General features: G+C 43.5%; 1 protein-coding gene across 2 annotated transcripts; it reads right to left on the reverse strand.

Annotated features, from left to right (window-relative positions):
* Positions 1-419: 419 nt before the first annotated feature.
* Positions 420-21,437, reverse strand: LOC135539909 (protein phosphatase PTC7 homolog). Of its 2 annotated transcripts, none has more exons than XM_064966162.1 (6): positions 19,825-21,437; positions 12,204-12,383; positions 5,120-5,318; positions 4,141-4,264; positions 3,888-4,010; positions 420-3,666 (listed from the first exon to the last, which is right to left on the reverse strand). In XM_064966162.1, exons 1-6 carry the CDS (start codon positions 20,024-20,026, stop codon positions 3,628-3,630), a joined length of 867 nt encoding a protein of 288 aa, XP_064822234.1. In that variant the 5' UTR covers positions 20,027-21,437; the 3' UTR covers positions 420-3,627. The 2 variants fall into 2 exon arrangements, with proteins under 2 accessions (XP_064822234.1, XP_064822224.1); XM_064966152.1 differs by having other exon boundaries at positions 3,881-4,010.
* Positions 21,438-23,330: the final 1,893 nt, after the last annotated feature.

Raw genomic sequence — 23,330 nt, forward strand, 5'->3', positions numbered from 1 at the left:
GCATTCTCTTGTAGCTTCAGGCAGTTTCCTCTGGTTGCATAAGCGCAGACAACAGAGGGAAACCGGCGCATAGTGAGTCTGGTCCACTGTGGTACTGAGGCAGAGGCATTGACAAGTCACAGTAGTGAATTGCTACCCTCTCTTCAGGGTTCCATCTGAAGAGAGAACAACTATGGAGAGTTTATCAGAAACACATGATCATGTGTAACAGTATAGCAGTATAACTTACCTAGCTGGTATTACAATTGTAGCCTGTTCTTGTTCTAGATGCTTGTGTGCTTTTGACATGTGTTCATTATCTCAGGACATGTTCAGACTACTGTGCAAGTAAATATAGCTTTCAGAGACCAGTGAACAAACAATATTGACACAAGAAAAACCTATGACAAGGGTCTTCTGTTAAAGGAAAAGAACAAGGGTCATACATACTATACTCTTTATTTAAATATGTCAGCTTTGAAAACATGTTTAATAGAACCTGCCTCTGCATTGAACTGTACAATCAAAATAAATGATACAAGCAGCTCTCATTGTAACAAACTTTGCTTTTTGAACTGAAGTCTAGAATTGGCCAACAGAACAAAACTGTCTGGTCAGGTCACTAGGCCAGTGGGGACATGGACATCATGGGGAAGCTAGCTTTGATATAGTGCCATCTGACAGGGAGAATTGCTTGTACTTTAAGGTTGGTGAGGTTATTGTCAACCTCTAGTGCCATAATGCTTACAAAAACATTTGTCATCCAGTGCAGATGCCTTTCATCTCCCTGCGCAATATGAAAGGCATGCAGGGTATTGTTAATGATGAAATACCTGATAGCCAGTCTGTACCAGAATCAATAGGTTTTTCCTAGTTAGGGGAGAGCCCTTGAAGCAGGACAGAAGCCTTCAGTGAGGGTGCACCATTACATCAACAAGACCACCACCAAGGGTACCTCAGATGATACACAGAATATGAAGGATTCTAAGATCATGTCATACTTTTTCAAGCCTTAAAAATAGCTTGTTCATTCACGTGTGTCCCATGGTGAAAAGCATTGAACACATTGAAAGGGAATAAGAGGTCTCAGATCAGATGGCGTAAATGAATTAAGACAGCAGGGCATGATGGGAAAAGTGTGAATCATATGGCTACTTGGCAGTTTCTGCTCTGTGTTCATTAGCTGTTTAAATCAACATGTGCATAGTACATGTTACTATTTAAATGTTGCTGCACACAAGTAATGTTGTAAATGCACAGTGCATTTGTCTGCAGCAACAATGAAAATGAAAACCTGCAATTAAAAAATGAAACAAGTGACCTGATTAGTATCACTTAATGAAATGTCCTATTGGAGCTTTACAGCAGGGACAACTGATGAGACAAGGAAATGCTGATTGTGAACAATTACGCCTAAAGCTAAATTGAAGCTGTGCGCAGTCCAGATTCCCACCAAACAAGTTTTAAAAAACATGGTCACCTGACCAACATCCACTGTGAGCTTTCAGATATGCTTTCTTTAACCTTGTGCGTAAATGGTCCTTACCATTGCATCCCAGTGGATACTGAAGAAAGCTGTGTAGCCTAGATAAAATTAAAATAAAACATTTCACTTGTATACAATATAAAATCAGAAAGGCTAGAGGTTACTCTATCACACAATAACCTTCCACATCACTTGCAGTCACACCATTTGCATCACAGGAGTGAGTACTTCCGGCGCCGACAGATGGCCGCTTCGCGTTCCTAGGAAACTGCACAAGCATTTCGCTACACTCGCATTAACATCCGCTAACCATGTGTATGTGACAAATAAAAATGGATAGGTTTAACAGAAACATCAAGTCAAAATGTCCCATCCTTAGAAACAATTCACTTGGTCCATGTACAACCCAAATTGCACTCAAATGTATTTTATAAAGCCCATTTTGCAAGAGCAGTCGTCAAAGTGCTATACAGATTCCCAGCCTAAAACCCCAAAGAGCAAGCAATGCAGAAGTAGAAGCACAGTGGCTAGGAAAAACTCTAGAAAGGCTGGAATCACCTAGAGGAACCAGGCTCTGCCGGGTGGCGAATATAACAGTACATGGCCATTAAGGCCAGATCGTTCTTAAAGACGTTTAAAAACGGTCATAGATGACCAGCAGAGTCATAACCAAAGTGGTTATAGAGGGTGCAACAGTATAACACCTTGTAAGTAAATATCCGTTGGCTTTTCATAGCAGAGCATTGAGGTTGAGTGAGAGAAAGAGTTGAAAACAGCAGGCCTGGGACAAAGTAGCGCTTCCAGTGAACAATCAGAAACTGATATGCAGCAACGGCACCTGGTCTTCATACAATCCATTAGATCAGTCAAACAACTTAAAATGTCACTTGTCCAAAAATATACCAAAACATTTCAACAACATTTATTCACATCGACACATGCCCTTATGCCTACATAAAAATGTTTGCCCTTCAATATAATTTATTATGAATTTGATTTGTTTAATCTGAGTCACTGAAAGTTGTTTTTTGAGGCCTTATTATTCAGACTTGATGGTAGATGATTTCTAAATGTATGCAGCTCACTCTACCAATCCCTGCTGGTGCCAGAGAGACTAAGGGATCCCCAAACCCAGTGCCCTTTGCTACTAGATCACCAATATGTTGCTAGAGGGCAGGACACCTGACAGTCCTGCCTGCTCAGGTCAGAGCCTCCTCAGTCTCTCTCCAAGTGGACAAGAGTGATGAGTGTGTAGACAGTGGTGAGTGATGATATTATTGAACTGTTTGTTACTATTGCTTGTTGTTATAGAGGATACTGTGTTATACAAGTCCTTTGCTTATGTCACCATCTCCTTATACAGTCAATATTATTATTGTTTGTGCTATTACTCCTTTTATTCTCATGCAATGTTTATTATGTACAGTATATTCATTAATCTCTCATCTCTGTACAGAACCACATTCATCTCATATGTCCTCTTGAACTAAAGTTCTCTATTGTAGATAACTCTGTGGTTGCCTTATTCCTCTGACCGGGACAGGGGTCAGCGAGTCATGGACCAGTCTAACTGGAGAGCCGCTCTCTTTCAGATATCGTATTCTGATGTTACTTACGGTCTTCAAATCAGCTCAGCTCATGATGGAACACTCACATGTACGATCCATAGATTTTCATTCCTGACCCAATCAACTTTTGACTGGCTACTACTGACCCAGATTCTTAATCTCTACCTTCTGGGCTTTGTTTTACAGCCCAAATCCCAAAATAACAGACTTGTTCCTCATGTGAGAGCCAGAGCTTCATCTTCAACATGACTACATCCTTTATCCCATTGAACAGGGATTAGGTCAAAGACAACTAGAGACTTTCCAAGATCGATACTTTGCAGCAGGTAGCCTAGCAGATGTGTCAGACAACCCTTAACACTCAGTTCTGATGGTGAAGTCAGTGCATGTATTGTCAGTGTTCCATCTGAGAGATGGGCCTGATTGAATCCTGGAGGAATGATGGTCTCGGGAGGGCAGCTCAGCCACCAACATCAGTCCTTAATCCCCGCCAGCAGGAACCAAAGCAGTCTGACATCTTCAAGAGGCAGACAAGAGGAAACTCCTCATTTCCATACTAGCCTCCATACAATCTCTAGTTTGGGTACTCTGCCACTATTGACAGCAACACAGTGATGTCATCTGGCTTTCCTCCTGTGGGAATGAGAAAGAGATGCAGTCAGGGAACAATCAAATGTATCATCCCTAATGGAAGGAAAACTATTAAAAAACAAGGGATCAGTCACTTCTTATTCCTCTCTGGGTGTCATTCTCCCTGAAGCAGGGCAGGAATGGAGCCAATGGACTGAAATGAGGACTACTTTGGCTTGGTCTCCAATTTCCACTCACATGAAGTGATAATCATTACCTCTTACATTCAGTCCATTGTCACAGGCAAACTGTGCAAAAGGTGACATGTAGTTGGGGTTGTATGCCAGAACATGGGCCTGCTCTGCAATGCTCCTGGCTGTCTGCTGGATACTCTCATAGTTAGTGTTCTGCAAAAAAACAAAAATGGAGGATAGTGTTAACATTTTTGGAATGTCTCGGTCCTCTACTTCAATACTCTACTTACTGTAAACATGTTTGTTGCACACAGGTACTGCAAGGATTTATGAGAGGGTGTACCTTCAGTTTTTTCAACTCCTGTAGGATCATGTGTTCGGGCATGTTGTCGAAGAGGCCATCTGTGGCTGTGAGAATGATGTCCCCCAACTGGACGTCAAAGGAGGAGCTGTCTGCAGCATCAGGACTGAAGGGGCACAGAGAGACACTGAGTCAGTGTGGAAGTCTTACAAGAGCATATCAACACAACGCAGGGAAATAAGTCTTGCGGCGCATCAGTTAACTGTCATGATTATACAGTGCCTTGGAAAGCGGCCTTAAATTCTCTCTGCCCCAGACTCCCCGCCAGTCATGGCTGTCATACAAACCATTTGTAACCCAGCAGTCTTTCCATTAAGGCTTTAGTAATAAAGGTTTCAAAATAATCATGATGACAGTCACAGATTTAGCTCTAAATAAAACAATGAACATCTTGTCTGCCCATCAAGGGCTAAAAATGCTGCCTCAGGCACTTAACCCTAACTGCTCCAGGGATGCCATTAATAACGGCAGTCCCTGGCCGTGAGCCCATGGGGGGAGTTGGGATAAGCAAAAAAACATTTCCAATTCACACATGCGTATAATGTGAAATAGGACAAAACACCTACCAATTTAAATAATCTCCCGGTTCTAGAATACAGGGGTCAGAAAGCCTTTGGGCCAGCAGACCTGGGATTGGCTGCTGTGAGGAGGGCCCTAAGTTAACCTCTCTGTGTGTCTGATGACACTTTGAGCTGGCTGGGACAGGAGCAGGGATCCAACACCCACCCCACACTGGAGTATCTAGCGCAGCTGATGGCATGCGACAGCAGCACACGGCCCCAGCTGCCCCTGGCCTACATGCACACTGACTGTGGCAGTACTGGACACTCAAAGCTGCAGCAAAACTTGACAAACCAGGGAGCAGCTCAAGGGCTGAACCAATGCCGAGACTCTCTGTGCGTCAAAGCCAAACCACAGCTTCTTTACAATACAAAATATGGCTTCGACAGAATCCACTGACCGGTCACTGAGGACAGCCCCCTCTGCCTCAGGCGGGGCGATAGAGAGCTGGAAGGGGGTGTTGAAGTAATGCTGCTGTTCATCGGAGCGGTGCACTACCTCTCCTCCCCGCACCACCAGGAAGCCAGAGTCTCCCAGGTTGGCTGTGTGCAGCCTGTGACTCTGCCGGTCCAGCACCACGATACAGGCCGTGCTGCTGCCTGGAGGGAAACACAAGAAGATGAATATATGGGTGGTGTAATGGGGATTTGAATTTTTGTGCTGTTCTAATAACCAATTTCTGTGTTCATGCAAGTGGCTGACTGCAGCTACTGATAGTGATCATTTGTACAATTTGCCCAGACCGTGTTTGAGAACGAACAAAATATCTCAGTTTCAAGGGCTCAGCTTAGAGAGAAAGAAGCCTTGTGAGGTGTTGGTCTGTCACATGTTATGAAACAGTATTGGTCGGTCACATTCATATTATTATTTTTTTTAACCTTCATTTAACTAGGCAATGATTAATTAATTAATGCAAATATAACTTGTCTGTATAGCCGTATATAAGACAACTGCTGGGACTGCCCAGGTAGAGCTCCTGATTGACATGGTGTACTATGGTGCATTGAGTTGGTTGGAACCTCTCCGGTGCACTGACAAACAATTCATTTAAGATTGACTTCAGGTGTCCCTGTGTAAGAATTTCCACGACAGTGATTCTATCTGTAACTAATGAAGTTGAATAGATTTCTCCCAATTTCGTGGTATCCAATTTATCTTGTCCAAACAGTCTTGTCTCATCGCGGCAACTCCCGTGCGGACTCGGGAGAGGCGAAGGTCGAGAGCCGTTCGTCCTCCGAAACACAACCCAACCAAGCCAAACTGCTTTTTGACACAATTGCCCACTTAACCCGGAAGCCAGCCGTACCAATGTGTCGGAGGAAATTGTGCGCTGCCCCATCGGCCTTCCGGTCACAGCGGGCTGCGACAGAGCCTGGACTTGAACCCAGAATCTCTAGTGGCACAGCTAGCACTGCCCTACACCACTGCGTCACTCGGGAGGCCTTGGAAGGATAAAATTGAAGGAAACATAAAAGTAAACCGAACCGGCGAAAACATGGCTCTGTGTGCAGCCACACCCTGCTAAGGAGTCATCTAGTTAGGACCACCAGAATGTGCTATGGGTGCTCCATACAACCCCCTCACGCTCGGACTCTCTCACTCACGTTCTTGAATGTTTTTCCAATAGTAATACAATTACTGTTGGACTCATGACCGCAATTGAAAAATACAACACCAACTTGTTTTTGTCTTCTACATGCGACATGGGATGAAAAAGTACAGACCACCGAGACAGACCGTTCTGGACTCCTTACGCAGTTCTTTCTCCCACATGTTTCTGCCTGCTTCATTCTAGCAAAGCACTGATCAAGACGAGATTCTGGAGCGGAGTTGCAGGTAGTAGGAATAGGCTACTAGTCTTTACATAGTAACAACAAAAATAGTAAGAGGCATGCAGCAGCTGTCTGACTCATGATGCAAATATCCTATCTAAATAGCAGCGCCCCATGCCACTTAGTCTAACCACACAGACCGAAAATAACAGCCCATCCCATGACTGTTCTCTCTACTGCAGTGGTTCCAAAACGTTTTAGGCCCACGACACCATTTTGATATCTGAACATTCTTGCGATCCCAAATGTGAAAGAAATGTACTTAACAGCCAATGTTAACTTGTTTATTTGGGGCTATGGGAGTCAATTGAAAAACATTCTAAACGTATTTCTGATTGTGATGGTGTGTTGAGAAGACATACTTTTAATGTGGGGCTGTTTTAGACTAATTTGTGATTGACTATGTTTCTTCTCACCACCACTAATGAGATGGGTGTGGCTTGATTCATGTCGCGTTGGAGTTTCTCAAAGTCAGGGGGCGTGGCTGACAGCGCGCACCTCATCTCTGCTGTAACATCCAGCCTGGAACCATATTTGGTTTTAAGACGAGAGCACTGATGGTGCTCAAGACAACTGGGACCTCTGAAAAATACAAGGTCAAATCATGACGTCAGTGATCATGTCGGCTGTTCACGAGTTGGAATTCCAAGTTGGTTGACTTCAAAATGTTCCATTCGAAGCTAGTTTTTTGTTTGTGAATGATTTCTTTATGAACTGTTGTCATTGTGAATGACAACCATTCCTCTCTCAATACAAAAAATCTTTCCAACACTCCCCCTTGATAACCACCAAGCCTCCATGTGAAATAGAACATTATCATACTCTGATTGCAAAAATATGTGGAGATATGAGAACAGGCATGTGTGCAGTGGATGTGGTTTGATGTACATTGAACAAAAGTATAACCACAACATGTAAAGTATTGGTCCCATGTTTCATGAGCTGAAATAAGTTTATTTTTCCATATGCACAAAAAGCTTATTTCTCTCAAATGTTGTGCACAATTGTTTACATCCCTGTTAGTGAGCATTTCTTCTTTGCCAAGATCATCCATCCACCTGACAAGTGTGGCATATCAAGAAACTGATTAAACAGCATCATTACAAGAGGTGCACATTTTGCTGGGTACAATAAAAAGGCACTACTAAAAATGCACCGTTTTGTCACACAATGCCACAGATGTTTTGAGGGCACGTACAATCGGCATGCTGACTGCAGGAAAGTCCACCACAGCTGTTGCCAGAGAATGTTAATTTCTCTACCATAAGCCGCCTCCAATGTCGTTATAGAGAATTTGGCAGTACGTCCAACCGTGGGCCAGCAGTTTGCTGATGTCAACGTTGTGAACAGAGTGCCCCATGGTGGCGGTGTGGTTATGGTATGGGCAGACATAAGCTAGGGACAAAGAACACAATTGCATTTTATCAATGGCAATTTGAATACACAGAGATACCGTGACGAGATCCTGAGGCCCATTGTTGTGCCATTCATCTGCCGACATCACCTCATGTTTCAGCATGATAATGCACGGCCCCATGTCGCAAGGATCTGTATACAATTCCTGGAAGATGAAAATATCCCAGTTCTTCCATGGCCTGCATACTCACCAGAGATGTCACCGATTGAGTATGTTTGGGATGCTCTGGATCCACGTGTACAACAGCGTGTTCCAATTCCCACCAATATCCAGTACCTTCTCACAGCCATTGAAGAGGAGTGGGTCAACATTCCATAGGCCACAATCAACAGGCTGATCAAACCTTTGCGAAGGAGATGTGACCACCATTTGCCTCAGGCAGTGAGTCACACCAGATACTGACTGGTTTTCTGATCCATGCCCCTACCTTTATTTTTAAAGGTATCTGTGACCAACAGACGCATATCTGTATGCGTCCCAGTCATGTGAAATCCATAGATTAGAGCCTAAATAATTTATTTAAATTGTCTGATTTCCTTATATGAACTCTAACGAAGTACAATCTCTGAAATTGTAGCATGTTGGGTTTCTATTTTTGTTCAGTATAAGTTTACAATCAATTACCTGCTGCAGTATATGTCAGTTCTGTGCTCAGCTCTTTTGCCACCAGTTGCTCTCGGTGTATCATACAATGCTTCCATATGGCAGAGGGATACAATGGTCAAGTGCAGCCTTTTCCCATGATCCAAAGATGCTGTCTAGTTGAATTATATATATTTTAGATTTTAATAATCTTTCATTTACACTCCCGGTCAAAAGTTTTAGAACAGAGTTAAATGTTTACTCTTCTCTACATTGTAGAATAATAGAAGATGTGTTATGTCAGTTTTGATATGGAATCATGTAGTAAGCGCAAAAGAAAGTGTTATGAGAATCTTCAAATACCCACCCTTTGCCTTGACAGCTTAGGTACACACTTGGCACTCTCAACCAGCTTAATGAGGTAGTCACCTGGAATGCATTTCAATTAACAGGTGTGCCTTGATAAAAGTTCATTTGTGGAATGTCTTTTCTTCTTAATGCATTTGGGCCAATCAGTTGTGTTGTGACAAAGTAGGGGTGGGGTATACAGAAGGGCTATTTGGTAAAATACCAAGTCCATATTACAGCAAGAACAGCTCAAATAAGCAAAGAGAAACGACATCCAATAATTTCTTTATGACATGAAGGTCAGTCATTGCAGAAAATTTGAAGCACTTCGAAAGTTTCTTCTAGCGCAGTCGCAAAAACCATCAAGCACTATGATGAAACTGGCTTACACAAGGACCACTACAGGAATGGAAGACCCAGAGTTACCTCTGCTGCAGAGGATAAGTTCATTAGGAGTTGGCAGCCCAAATAAATGCTTCACAGAGTTGAAGTAACAGACATCAACTGTTCAGAGGAGACTGTGTGAATCAGGCCTTCATGGTCAAATTGCTGCAAGGAAACCACTACTAAAGGACACCAATAAGAAGAAGAGACTTGCTTGGGTCAAGAAACACAAGCAATGGACATTAGACCGGTGGAAATCTGTCCTTTGGTCTGATGAGTGCAATTTAGAGATGTTTGGTTCCAACCGCCGTGTCTTTGAGACGCGGTGTGGGTGAACGGATGATCTCCATATGGGTATTTCCCAGCGTAAAGCATGGAGGTGGTGGTTTTCTGGTGTGGGGGTGCTTGATGGTGACACTGTCTTTGATTTTCTTAGAATTCAAGGCACACTTAACCAACATGGCTACAACAGCATTCTGCAGCAATACGCCATCCCATCTGGTTTGGGCTTAGTGGGACTATAATTTGTTTTTCAACAGGACAATGACCCAAAACACACCTCCAGGCTGTGTAAGGGCTATTTGACCAAGGAGAAGAGCAATGGAGTGCTGCATCAGATGACCTGGCCTCTACAATCCCAACCTCAACCAAATGGGGATGGGTTGGGATGAGTCAGACAGCAGAGTGAAGGAGAAGCAGCCAACAAGTGCTAAACATATGTTGCAACTCCTTCAAGACGGTTGGAAAAGAATTCCAGGTAAATCTGGTTGAGAAAATGCCAAGCGTGGCTATTTGAAGAAACTGAAATATATTTAACACTTTTTTTTGCTTACTACATGATTCCATGTGTGTTATTTCATAGTTTTAACATATCCACTATTATTCTACAATGTAGAAAATAGTAAAAATAAAGAAAAACCTTTGAGTAGGTGTTCTAAAAGTTGACCGGTAGTGTATATTTAAGGTTATCCACAATGCAATGATTTTGATATAAAAAGACGATATGATAGCTCTATCCATCTATCTATATTTTGTATATGCACTACAGTGCAAAAGTTTGGGGTCACTTGGAAAACAAGGTCATTTCTATGAAAACATACATGAAATGAGTTGCAAAATGAATAGGAAATATAGTCAAGACGTTGACAAGGTTATAAATAATGATTTTTAATTTAAATAATTGTGTCCTTCAAACTTTGCTTTCATCAAAGAATCCTCCATTTGCAGCAATTACAGCCTTGCAGACCTTTGGCAGTCTAGTTGTCAATTTGTTGAGGTAATCTGAAGAGATGTCACCCCATGCTTCCTGAAGCACCTCTCAAAAGTTGGATTGGCACTTCTTACGTACCATACGGTCAAGCTGTTCCCACAACAGCTCAATAGGGTTGACATCCTGTGACTGTGCTGGCCACTCCATTATAGACAGAATACCAGCTGACTGCTTCTTCCCTAACAAAGTTCTTGCAAAGTTGGGAGTAGTGTTTTTTTGGTCATTGCCCTGTTGTAGGAGGAAATTGGCTCCAATTAAGTGCCATTCACAGGGTATGGCATGGCATTGCAAAATGAAGTGATAGCCTTCCTTCTTCAAGATCCCTTTTACCCTGTACAAATTTCCCACCACCAAAGCACCTCCAGACCATCACATTGCCTCCACCATGCTTGACAGATGGCGTCAGGCACTCCTCCAGCATCTTTACATTTTTTCTGCTTCTCACGAATGTTCCTCTTTGTGAACCGAACACCTCAAATTTAGATTAGTCTGTCCTTGACACTTTTTTTCCAATCTTCCTCTGTCCAGTATCTGTTCTTTTGCAGGGTAGCCTAGTGGTTAGAGTGTTCGAATCCCCAAGCTGACAAGGTACAAATCTGTCGTTCTGCCCCTGAACAGGCAGTTAACCCACTGTTCCTAGGCCGTCATTGAAAATAAGAATTTGTTCTTAACTGACTTGCCTAGTAAAATAAAGGTACAAAAAAATAAAAATTAAATTGGCTCCTCTGAGCATCCTGGAGTTGCTTCTTCACTGTTGACGTTGAGACTGGGGTTTAGCGGGTACTATTTAATGAAGCTGCCAGTTGAGGACTTGTAAGGCGTCGGTTTCTCAAACTAGATACTAATATACTTGTCCTCTTGCTCAGTTGTGCACCGGGGCCTCCCACTTTCTATTCTGGTTAGAGACAGTTTGCGCTGTTCTGTGAAGGGAGTAGTTCACAGCGTTGTACGAGATCTTCAGTTTCTTGGCAATTTCTCACATGGAATAGCCTTCATTTCTCAGAACAAGAATAGATTGACAAGTTTAAGAAGACATTTCTTTGTTTCTGGCCATTTTGAGCCTGTAATCAAACCCACAAATGCAGTAGCTCCGGATACTCAACTGGTCTAAAGAAGGGCAGTTTTATTGCTTCTTAAATCAGAACAGTTTAACTGTGCTAACATAATTGCAAGTGTTTTCTAATGATCAATTAGCCTTTTAAAATTATAAACTTCGATTAGCTAACACAACGTGCCGTTGAAACACAGGAATGATGGTTGCTAATAATGGGCATCTGTGCGCCTATGTAGATATTCCATAAATAAATCTGCCATTTCCAGCTACAATAGTCATTTACAACATTAACAATGTCGACACTGTATTGTTATTTTAAAAAGGATCCTTTTTTTTGCTTCTCTTTCAGAAACAAGGACATTTCTAAGTGACCCCAAACTTTTGAACGGTAGTATATATTTTTTTCCTTCAGATTTTGGCAATTTTCCCACGACCCCATTTTCATATCAGGAGACCCCGCATAGGGTCATGACCCCTAGTTTGGAAACCGCTGCTCTACTCTAAATGCCTAATCTAGTAAGCATGAGGCTGATACTAGTGATTTATTTTTGCACCAGCCTCACAAAACAGTGTTCCTCAAGGGCTGGTTTTACTCACCTAGCAGAGGCACTTTGTTCTGTAGGAGCTCGTAGTAGCTGCTTGTGAGGACGCCCACAGGGTTGCCTGGAACAAAGCGTCCCTCCTTTACCAGCCGCTCGCACGTCTTCATCAGGGTCCCTGAAAACTGGGATGGGTCCACCCCGTAGTCTCTCCAACCCCCCACTCCATCTGCAACGCCTGAGGAGACCACAAACCGTTTGGTTAAAAAGAGGATAACATAGGATTATGATTATTCTTAACACTCCTGACTAAGACATTCCCAGAAGACTACAGTTTGGCTCCGGGCAGCCGAGCGGAAATGGAGGAAAACTCGCCTCCCTGCGGACCTGGCATCCTTTCACTCCCTCCTCTCTACATTTTCCTCCTCTGTCTCTGCTGCTAAAGCCACTTTCTACCACTCTAAATTCCAAGCATCTGCCTCTAACCCTAGGAAGCTCTTTGCCACCTTCTCCTCCCTCCTGAATCCTCCTCCCCCTCCCCTCCTCCCTCTCTGCAGATGACTTCGTCAACCATTTTGAAAAGAAGGTCGACGACATCCGATCCTCGTTTGCTAAGTCAAACGACACCGCTGGTTCTGCTCACACTGCCCTACCCTGTGCTCTGACCTCTTTCTCCCCTCTCTCTCCAGATGAAATCTCGCTTCTTGTGACGGCCGGCCGCCCAACAACCTGCCGCCCGCTTGACCCTATCCCCTCCTCTCTTCTCCAGACCATTTCCGGAGACCTTCTCCCTTACCTCACCTCGCTCATCAACTCATCCCTGACCGCTGGCTACGTCCCTTCCGTCTTCAAGAGAGCGAGAGTTGCACCCCTTCTGAAAAAACCTACACTCGATCCCTCCGATGTCAACAACTACAGACCAGTATCCCTTCTTTCTTTTCTCTCCAAAACTCTTGAACGTGCCGTCCTTGGCCAGCTCTCCCGCTATCTCTCTCAGAATGACCTTCTTGATCCAAATCAGTCAGGTTTCAAGACTAGTCATTCAACTGAGACTGCTCTTCTCTGTATCACGGAGGCGCTCCGCACTGCTAAAGCTAACTCTCTCTCCTCTGCTCTCATCCTTCTAGACCTATCAGCTGCCTTCGATACTGTGAACCATCAGATCCTCCTCTCCACCCTCTCCGAGTTGGGCATCTCCGGCGCGGCCCACGCTTGGATTGCGTCCTACCTGACAGGTCGCTCCTACCAGGTGGCGTGGCGAGAATCTGTCTCCTCACCACGCGCTCTCACCACTGGTGTCCCCCAGGGCTCTGTTCTAGGCCCTCTCCTATTCTCGCTATACACCAAGTCACTTGGCTCTGTCATAACCTCACATGGTCTCTCCTATCATTGCTATGCAGACGACACACAATTAATCTTCTCCTTTCCCCCTTCTGATGACCAGGTGGCGAATCGCATCTCTGCATGTCTGGCAGACATATCAGTGTGGATGACGGATCACCACCTCAAGCTGAACCTCGGCAAGACGGAGCTGCTCTTCCTCCCGGGGAAGGACTGCCCGTTCCATGATCTCGCCATCACGGTTGACAACTCCATTGTGTCCTCCTCCCAGAGCGCTAAGAACCTTGGCGTGATCCTGGACAACACCCTGTCGTTCTCAACTAACATCAAGGCGGTGGCCCGTTCCTGTAGGTTCATGCTCTACAACATCCGCAGAGTACGACCCTGCCTCACACAGGAAGCGGCGCAGGTCCTAATCCAGGCACTTGTCATCTCCCGTCTGGATTACTGCAACTCGCTGTTGGCTGGGCTCCCTGCCTGTGCCATTAAACCCCTACAACTCATCCAGAACGCCGCAGCCCGTCTGGTGTTCAACCTTCCCAAGTTCTCTCACGTCACCCCGCTCCTCCGCTCTCTCCACTGGCTTCCAGTTGAAGCTCGCATCCGCTACAAGACCATGGTGCTTGCCTACGGAGCTGTGAGGGGAACGGCACCGCAGTACCTCCAGGCTCTGATCAGGCCCTACACCCAAACAAGGGCACTGCGTTCATCCACCTCTGGCCTGCTCGCCTCCCTACCACTGAGGAAGTACAGTTCCCGCTCAGCCCAGTCAAAACTGTTCGCTGCTCTGGCCCCCCAATGGTGGAACAAACTCCCTCACGACGCCAGGACAGCGGAGTCAATCACCACCTTCCGGAGACACCTGAAACCCCACCTCTTCAAGGAATACCTAGGATAGGATAAAGTAATCCTTCTCACCCCCCCCCCTCCTTAAATGATTTAGATGCACTATTGTAAAGTGTCTGTTCCACTGGATGTCATAAGGTGAATTCACCAATTTGTAAGTCGCTCTGGATAAGAGCGTCTGCCAAATGACTTAAATGTAATGTAAATGTTTCTTGGCTGAGACGTTTTCTACAAAAGGAAGAGGTCAATATTGGTCGGAAACAAGAACTAGACGTTGTCACGCAGATGTGACGGGAAAACAATAGGCACATACACCAAAACAATGCACCAAGTGTACAGCATAACAGTGCTCAGAATAGTTATTTTACCTTTATTTAACTAGGCAAGTCAGTTTAGAACAAATTCTTATTTACAATGACGGCCTAGGGGCAGCAATGACGGTTCAGGGGCAGCACAACAGATAATTACCTTGTCAGCTCGGGGATACAATCTCGCAACCTTCCAGTTATTAGGCCAACCACTAGGCTACCTGCCGCTCCGAATGAGACAAGGGACACTTCAGATAAACATTTCTTTGACCTGCTTATTATTACAAATGATCAATTTGAGAAACAGGCCTATTTCCTGGAATAATCTCCATTGATCATTTGGCCAGTCTGGTACATAAACAACTTTTACTGATAACTATGCAAAACTGGAAGTTAAGACATTATCTGCAGTTGTCAAGTTACATTATCAACAAGCCCCTACACTAGCTTGAGGTCACATTATCCCACTTCATAAAAACATGAACCATTTGTTTTCTCTGGTATTTGAAATGTCCCTCTGCCTAAAGTGTGAGAAGTTAGTCTGGCAGTCCATGTTTTTCCTAGAAAGGCAAGTCTATCCAGCTGCTTCCAGACACTATAAAAAAAAATCAGCTCTTGCTGTGACCATACAAGGAGGGTTCTCCCTCATTCTCTCCCTGCCAACCTGAGGCTACCGGTAGTGACAACGAGGAGACATGGCATGCCTCACAACTTCCTCCCAAACCACACAGAGAACAACATGTAGCCTGAAGTGGATGGTGATTTTCTATCTAGTCAAGGGGGATTTTCTGGCTTTTGTTATGGCCGGGACAATTCCACGGTAACAGAATTACGTGGAGACGCCGATGTCTTCCCTTTAAAATGTATGCCAAACTAAAACCAAAGTTCAACCAATACAACCCTATGCACAATGACTATTTTGAACAATTGACAAAGTAAATGAAAACTTTGAAAATAATGTTTTAAATGCCGGGGAAAAAATAAATAACATATTTTGCAAAACTAACAGAATTACAGTAAAATCTCCCTCGGTTTTATTCTGGTACCAAACTTTGTATCTGCACAGTTCTTCCAGTAATTTTTTAAAAATTTTTTTTAAGTTTGTGGAAATTGTTAAAAGTAGCCGAAGAACAACATCCCAACCGTGAAGCATGGGGGTGGCAGCATCATGTTGTGGGTGTGCTTTGCTGCAGGAGGGACTGGTGCACTTCACAAAATAGATGGCACCATGAGGTAGGAAAATTATGTGGATATATTGAAGCAACATCTCAAGACATCAGTCAGGAAGTTAAAGCTTGGTCGCAAATGGGTCTTCCAAATGGACAATGACCCAAAGCATACTTCCAAAGTTGTGGCAAAATGGCTTAAGGACAACAAAGTTAAGGTATTGGAGTGGCCATCACAAAGCCCTGACCTCAATCCTATAGAAAATGTTTGGGCAGAACTGAAAGAGCGTGTGCGAGCAAGGAGGCCTACAACCTAACTCAGTTACACCAGCTCTGTCAGGAGGAATGGGACAAAATTCACCCAACCTATTTTGGGAAGCTTGTGGAAGGCTACCCGAAACATTTGATCCAAGTTAAACAATTTAAAGGCAATGCTACCAAATACTAATTGAGTGTATGTAAACCTTGACCCACTGAGAATCTGATGAAAGAAATTAAAGCTAAAATAAATAACTACTATTATTCTGACATTTCACATTCATAAAATAAAAGTGGTGATCCTAACTGACCTAAGACATGGAATTTTCACTCTGATTAAATGTCAGGAATTGTAAAAAACGGAGTTTAAATATATTTGGCTAAGGTGTATGTATACTTCTGACTTCAACTGAGAGAGATACACACACACATTACCCTAAAAAGGCGTCAGCATGCTTCAGCTCGCCTGGCGCCTAGTCGAACTTTAACGAGTGTGTTTGCATACTCACTTAAAAAGACCTGCAGTATTTGTCAATATAGACATGCATGAAAACGAGTTGTCACTCGTTGAATGACAAATACTTTATTGAAGAATCTCCAATGTTGACCAATCACCAACGAAGAGGTGTAGACTTTGGTGCCGAACTTTAGCTTTATTTTGGCACTTATCTGTATATATGAATGTTTTGTAACAGTGTTCTCCTGAGGTCCAGGACCAGTTAGGTACACCCTATATATTGTGGCCTGGGGTAATGTGTGAATGAAAAACCAAATCTGTCTGAGATGGACTGGTTGTAGCCTACATAGTAAAAACTAAATAAACAAGCAAGAGAAAAAAAGAAAAGCCCCCCATTCACGTCGCCGCGCTGTAGATGAGTGGTTTGAGAGCTTAAAGTTCCTCGGTGCCCACATGACTAAGGATCCATCATGGACCGCACACAACACAGTCGTGAAGAAGGCATGACAACATCTCTTCCCCCAAGGAGGCTGAAAATGTTGGCATTAGTTTTCAAAAAAAGTTCTAGAGCTGCACCATTGAGAGCGTCTTGACTGGCTGCATCACCTCTTGGTATGGCAACCGCTTGGCATCCGACCCCAAGGCGCTACAGAGGGGAGTGCGGACAATCCAGGAAAATCACTGGGGCTGAGCTCCCTGCCATCCAGAACCTCTATGCCAGGATGTGTCAAAGGAAGGCCGTAAAAATGGTTAGACTCCAGCCACCCAAGTCATACTGTTCTCTCTACTACCGCACGGCAAGCACTACTAACGCACAAAGTCTGGAACCAACAGCACCCTGAACAGATTCTACGTGCTGAATAGTTTCAAAGTTTACCAAATAGCTACCCGGACTATTCTTTTTATTTTCTTTATTCATCACATACGCTGCTGCTACTGTTTATTATCCATCATGTTGCCTAGTCCCTATTCCTAGTTATACACAGTGTACAAAACATTAAGAACGCCTTCCTACTATTGAGTTGCACCCAGAACAGCCTCAATTTGTCTGGGCATAGACTCTACAAGGTGTCAAAAGCATTCCACAGGGATGCTGGCCCATGTTGACCCCAATGCTACCCACAGTTGAGCCAAGTTTGTTGGATGTCATTTGGGTGGTGGACTATTCTTGATACACACGGGAAACTTGTGTTAAAAACCCAGCAACGTTGCAATTCTTAGACACACTCAAACAGGTGCACCTGGCACCACACCCCTCAAAGGCAGTTCAATATTTAATCTTGCCCCTTCACCCTCTGAATGGCACATACACAATCCATGTCTCAAGCAAAAGGTTTAAAAATCATTATTTAACCTGTCTCCTCCCCTTCATCTACACTGATTAAAGTGGATTTAACAGGCAATATCAATAAGGGATCATAGCTTTCATCTCCAGGAAAGAGCAGGTGTTCCCAATGATTTGTACACTCAATGTGTATACATATAGTGCATTCGGAAAGTATTCAGACCCCTTGACTTGGTCCACATTTTGACACATTACAGCCTTATTCTAAAATGGATTACATTTTTTTAAATACTCAATCTACACACAATACCCCATTATTAAAGCAAAAACACGTTTAGATCTTTTTTGCAAATTTATAAAAAATAAAAACAATAATAGCTCATTTACATAGATATTTAGGCCCTTTGCTATGGGACTCGAAATTGAGCTCAGGTGCATCCTGTTCCCATTGATTGGAGTTGATTGGAGTCCACCTGTGGTAAATTCAATTGATCGGCCATGATTTGGAAAGGCACATCTGTCTATATAATGTCCCACAGCTGACAGTGCAGGTCAGAGCAAAAACCAAGCCATGAGGTCGAAGGAATTGTACGTAGAGCTCTGAGACAAGATTGCGTTGAGGTACAGATCTTGGTCAGGGAGGTGACCAAGTACCAGATGGTCACTGACAGCTGAGTTCCTCTGTGGAGATGGGAGAACCTTCAATAAGGACAACCATCTCAGCAGTACTCTGCCAATCAGGCATTTATGGTAGAGTGGCCAGACAGAAGCCACTACTCAGTAAAAGGCACATAACATCCTTCACATAACAACTCTTTGGCCTGAATGTCAAGCATCATGTCTGGAGGAAACCTGGCACAATCACTACGGTGAAGGATGTTGGTGGCAGCATCATGCTGTGGGGATGTTTCAGTGGCAGGGACTGGAAGACTGGTTAGGATCTAGGGAAAGATGAATGGAGCAAAGTACAGAGATCCTTGACAAAAACCTGCTCCAGAGCGCTCAGGACCTCAGACTGGGGTGACGGTTTACCGTCCAATAGGACAACGACCCTAAGCACACAGCCAAGATAACACAGGAGTGGCTTCGGGATAAGTCTCAGAATATCCTAGTGGCCTACCCAGAGCCCAGACTTGACCCTGATCACAAAAAAAGCTGTGCAGCGATGTTCCCCATCCAACCTGAAGATCTGCAGAGAATAATGGGAGAAACTCCAAATACAGGTGTGCCAAACTTGTAGCGTCATACCCAAGAAGACTCGAGGCTGAGGATCGCTGCAAAAGGTGTTGTGTAGACTAAGGATGTATTTATTTAATCCATTTTAGAATAAGGCTGTAACGTAACAATGTGGAAAGAAAAAAATCAAGGGGTCTGAATACTTTCCGAATGCACTGTATCTACCTCAATTACCTCAAACATTGAATCAGTAGTTTATATAGCCACGTTATCTTTACTCATTGTGTATTTATTTTTCTCTTTGTATTGGGACAGGCCAGTAAGTAACTATTTCACTGTTAGTCTACACCTGTTGTTTACAAAGCATGTCACAAATCATTTTATTTTAAGTCCTAAACAATTGCCAATACTCTCTGTCTAATATGTTTAATGTGTCCATAAATGGTTATGGCTGCCCCCCTTATTACAACTCTGACTTCCAGGACTCCTCAAAGGGGAGCAGAACAAGGCTGATACTAATGAGATGGCAATGATGGCAGATAACCCAGTAAGCAGTAAAAATATATATATATTGGCTTGAAGCAGTACATTATTTTCTTGGCTTGAAGCTAAGCTCATAGTTAACGCATTGGTCATTACAATAAAAAGTAGTCCCTGTTTTTTTTTTTATTGTTTGACAATATGAAAACACTAAGATTGCAAACTATCTAGCAAATGTGCACTGTCTGGCCTGTTAGCTAGCTATCAAGCAAGCTAAACAACCTGACAGGTTACATCGTCACTTTACAAAATAGTTGGCAAAAAATGCATAAATTACATTGACAAATTAGTTTGTTACTCACCCAAAACATCGGCAGATCTATGTCGGGCAATAAAGCAAGCGTCGTCGCCATAGCACATCCCTTTCTTCAAGATACCTTTTCGAAAATCCTTCCCAAACCCGCATCTTGCCGTTACCAGGCTGTAGTCACCGCTATCCGTTTGAGAGAGTCCGCCAATAACAGCTCTGGCAACAAGTCTACCGTACGAAAGTACGGAGAACATCACATACACACCAGCTCCTACTGAAGCGCCAAGCTAGCTAGTTTAGCGCCGATGTAACCACACAATATTGTCTTGCTAGCGTTCTACTGTGATGCTTGGACTAGTCAGCTAGATAACCTGACAATAACATTAGCCATGCACAGACAAAGCCGCGCGCAAGCTGATGTGATAACGCCCCCAGACGAGACGTGTATTCTTTAGTCTGAAGAGTTCTTGCAAATTTAGTGACGCCTGTGCCGTAATTCAACGGAGATCACACATCCAGATCCCAAGAGACGTTCCAAGTTTGTCATAGCCATCGTGCCTGTAGAACAGCCCACATTATACACATCTGCGACTGGGGAGCGAGCCAGAGTGATCTACTCTGTTGTGGTCTTGTGACTGCCGACGTCCATCTCATTACTTCTTCTTCGAGGTTTCACGGCGGCTGGCATCCAATATATTGCATTACCACCACCTACTATATACTTTGCTTGACAAATAAATAAACACATACCATAACACTACACTAACAAAAAAAGGTTATAATAATACCACCCTACTCCACTATTTTAATATATTTAGTCCTACCTCATGCCAAGTGGATTAGGGGTCTAAGGCACTGCATCTCAGTGCAAAAGGAGACCCGACAGACCATAATGAGAATCCAGGCCGAATCACATCCGGCCGTGATTGGGAGTCCCATAGGGCGGCGCACAATTGGTCCAGCGGCGGCCGGGTTAGGACGCAATTGTAAATAAGAATGTGTTCTTAACTGACTCGCCTTGTTAAAGGTTAAATAAAAATATATAATGCCAACAACCTTAAAGGATGGGACAACACTTAATTAACACACCCTGTAACTCCTCGGATGTCAAGTCTCTCACACCCAAATACCTCTCTGCAGCTACCACCACAACCTAAATTTTCTGCGACTTACGTTCCATCCCTGCAGTATAGTTGATAAACATTGCTATAAATGCTAAAAATCCACTCTTACTGAAACATATCTCTTGTTGGCCTATCCCTCTTTACTGGTACAGATCTACTACTCACACCACCCATCTTCACTGCCTCAGCATGACAATTTATGCACTACTCTAAGCCTGGAAACCTCAACCTGCCTCTCTCGCATAGGACATTTCTGATCCCCAGCCCATGGACACCCCTACAATTAACACATACCACTACTTTCTCCAATGCTACACATTCCTTTGTCTCATGCCCTTCTGCACACTTATCACACCTCGGAACCTCCCTCCTACACACAGCTGCCACATGCCCATAAGCTTTTTTATTTTTTTTATTTAACCAGGTAGGCTAGTTGAGAACAAGTTCTCATTTACAACTGCAACCTGGCCAAGATAAAGCATAGCAGTGTGAACAGACAACAACACAGAGTTACACGTGGAGTAAATAATAAACAAGTCAATAACACAGTAGAAAAAAAGAAAAAAAAGAGTCTATATACATTGTGTGCAAAAGGCATGAGGAGGTAGGCAAATAATTGCAATTTTGCAGATTAACACTGGAGTGATAAATGATCAGATGGTCATGTGCAGGTAGAGATATTGGTGTGCAAAAGAGCAGAAAAGTAAATAAATAAAAACGGTATGGGGATGAGGTAGGTAAATTGGGTGGGCTATTTACCGATGGACTATGTACAGCTGCAGCGATCGGTTAGCTGCTCAGATAGCAATGTCTAAAGTTGGTGAGGGAGATAAAAGTCTCCAACTTCAGCGATTTTTGCAATTCGTTCCAGTCACAGGCAGCAGAGAACTGGAAGGAAAGGCGGCCAAATGGAGGTGTTGGCTTTAGGGATGATCAGTGAGATACACCTGCTATAGCGCGTGCTGCGGGTGGGTGTTGCCATCGTGACCAGTGAACTGAGATAAGGCGGAACTTTAATTACTCCTTGTCCGTGTCTCACAATCCCACCTTATGAACTCATATTGTTAATCAGATATAATAAAACAGAGTATAAGTTTACTTAGTTACAGTTCTATTTAAAATGGGGATATTGTTTATTCATAATAATTCTAACAGCTTGACACTTGTAATAACGTAATGTATTCAGTACAAAAGCTCTTACGGGATAACTTATATATCCTAACATCACTTTGTCAGGCAGACACAACATCAAAACTCAAAAGAACAGACAATGACTCTTCTGTTTCACCACCGTCTGCGTCGCATCAAAAGACAAGCATCAAACACCAGGAATCTTCCCCTTCAGTTCAATTTTAACTTTTATTGCTACCCCAAGTAATCGCTCCTTTCAAAGGCGCCATTTTCTTGAGAGCAAAACAATTCACACTTCTTGCGCCCACCCCACGCCTTCTCCCTCTGACCAGCAAACAAACATTATCACAAGACCACTTCTGGTTACCCTCACCGATTCCACAGCACCCGACTATGTTTTTACCCACCCTGAAACCACAAATGGATCAGCCAAAAAGCAAGGATCCACTTTCTCCAAAAACTTCACTCCTACTATCACATACTCAGCTTTATCCTGACCCTCGGTGGAAGCCTCTGGCTCCGAGAACTTCACCACACCTACCACCTCCAACACTTCGCCCTCATTCACTTCCATGTATCCTCCTGTCTTCCTAGCACTCCGCTTACAATTGCTACCATTTTCTTTAACAAACCATCTCCCTTTTTTCTGCTATTTTTAACCGACTCAAGCTCAATCTTCCTCCCTCTCTCGCTCTCTTTCGTAGACCTCTGCCTCTCTCTTTCCCTTAATTACTCATCCGTATTCCAAGTATACGTCTCCTTATGATAATACTGCACGTCCCATGACATAAATATTTTCTTGCTTTCTCAAGGAACGCCATTTACCCGGCTGTCACTATCTCCGTACAATCAGCACGAACCCCTCGGGATGTAGCGCTAAACAGTGCATCCCACTTATAATGCAGCTGCTGATGTTATTCTTTATCAAACGCTGTCGTGACACTTTTCAATTTCAAACATGCGCGCTCCTCGGCTTCCCTCTCCGACTTGCACCTTCAACTCCATCTCATTACGCAATTTGAGTTTCCTTATAAGGTTATCGATTCTGACACTTAATCATCCATTACTTTTCAGGTTTTCAATACATTTAAACTTGTTTAAATACGTTTTCAAATAATTAATTTCATATTTATGAAACTTTGATGACAGAAAAGCATGATGACTTCTTTGCCGAGCGAGGGTTAGAGTCTGCTGGACGAAGAGTCTGCTGGAATTTTGGCACCTCCTTGTGGCAGTAATGGAAAATGTCTACTTCTCGGCCCACCAGACTTTAAAATTGGGGACCCCTTTTCATATCGTCTGT

The sequence above is a fragment of the Oncorhynchus masou genome, chromosome 1, assembly GCF_036934945.1.
Source record: "Oncorhynchus masou masou isolate Uvic2021 chromosome 1, UVic_Omas_1.1, whole genome shotgun sequence".
In the NCBI taxonomy this organism is placed as follows: domain Eukaryota; kingdom Metazoa; phylum Chordata; class Actinopteri; order Salmoniformes; family Salmonidae; genus Oncorhynchus; species Oncorhynchus masou.

Bases quoted from the DNA above. Each gene is read 5' to 3' on its own strand.
- LOC135539909 (XM_064966152.1), bottom strand. From the start codon at position 20,026: ATGTTCTCCGTACTTTCGTACGGTAGACTTGTTGCCAGAGCTGTTATT. The intron at 12,384-19,824 runs GTGAGTAACAAA...TGGTCTCCTCAG, and splicing joins TAGATCTGCCGATGTTTTGG to GCGTTGCAGATGGAGTGGGG. The intron at 4,011-4,140 runs GTACACCCTCTC...GTTTTTTTGCAG, and splicing joins AGGAGTTGAAAAAACTGAAG to AACACTAACTATGAGAGTAT.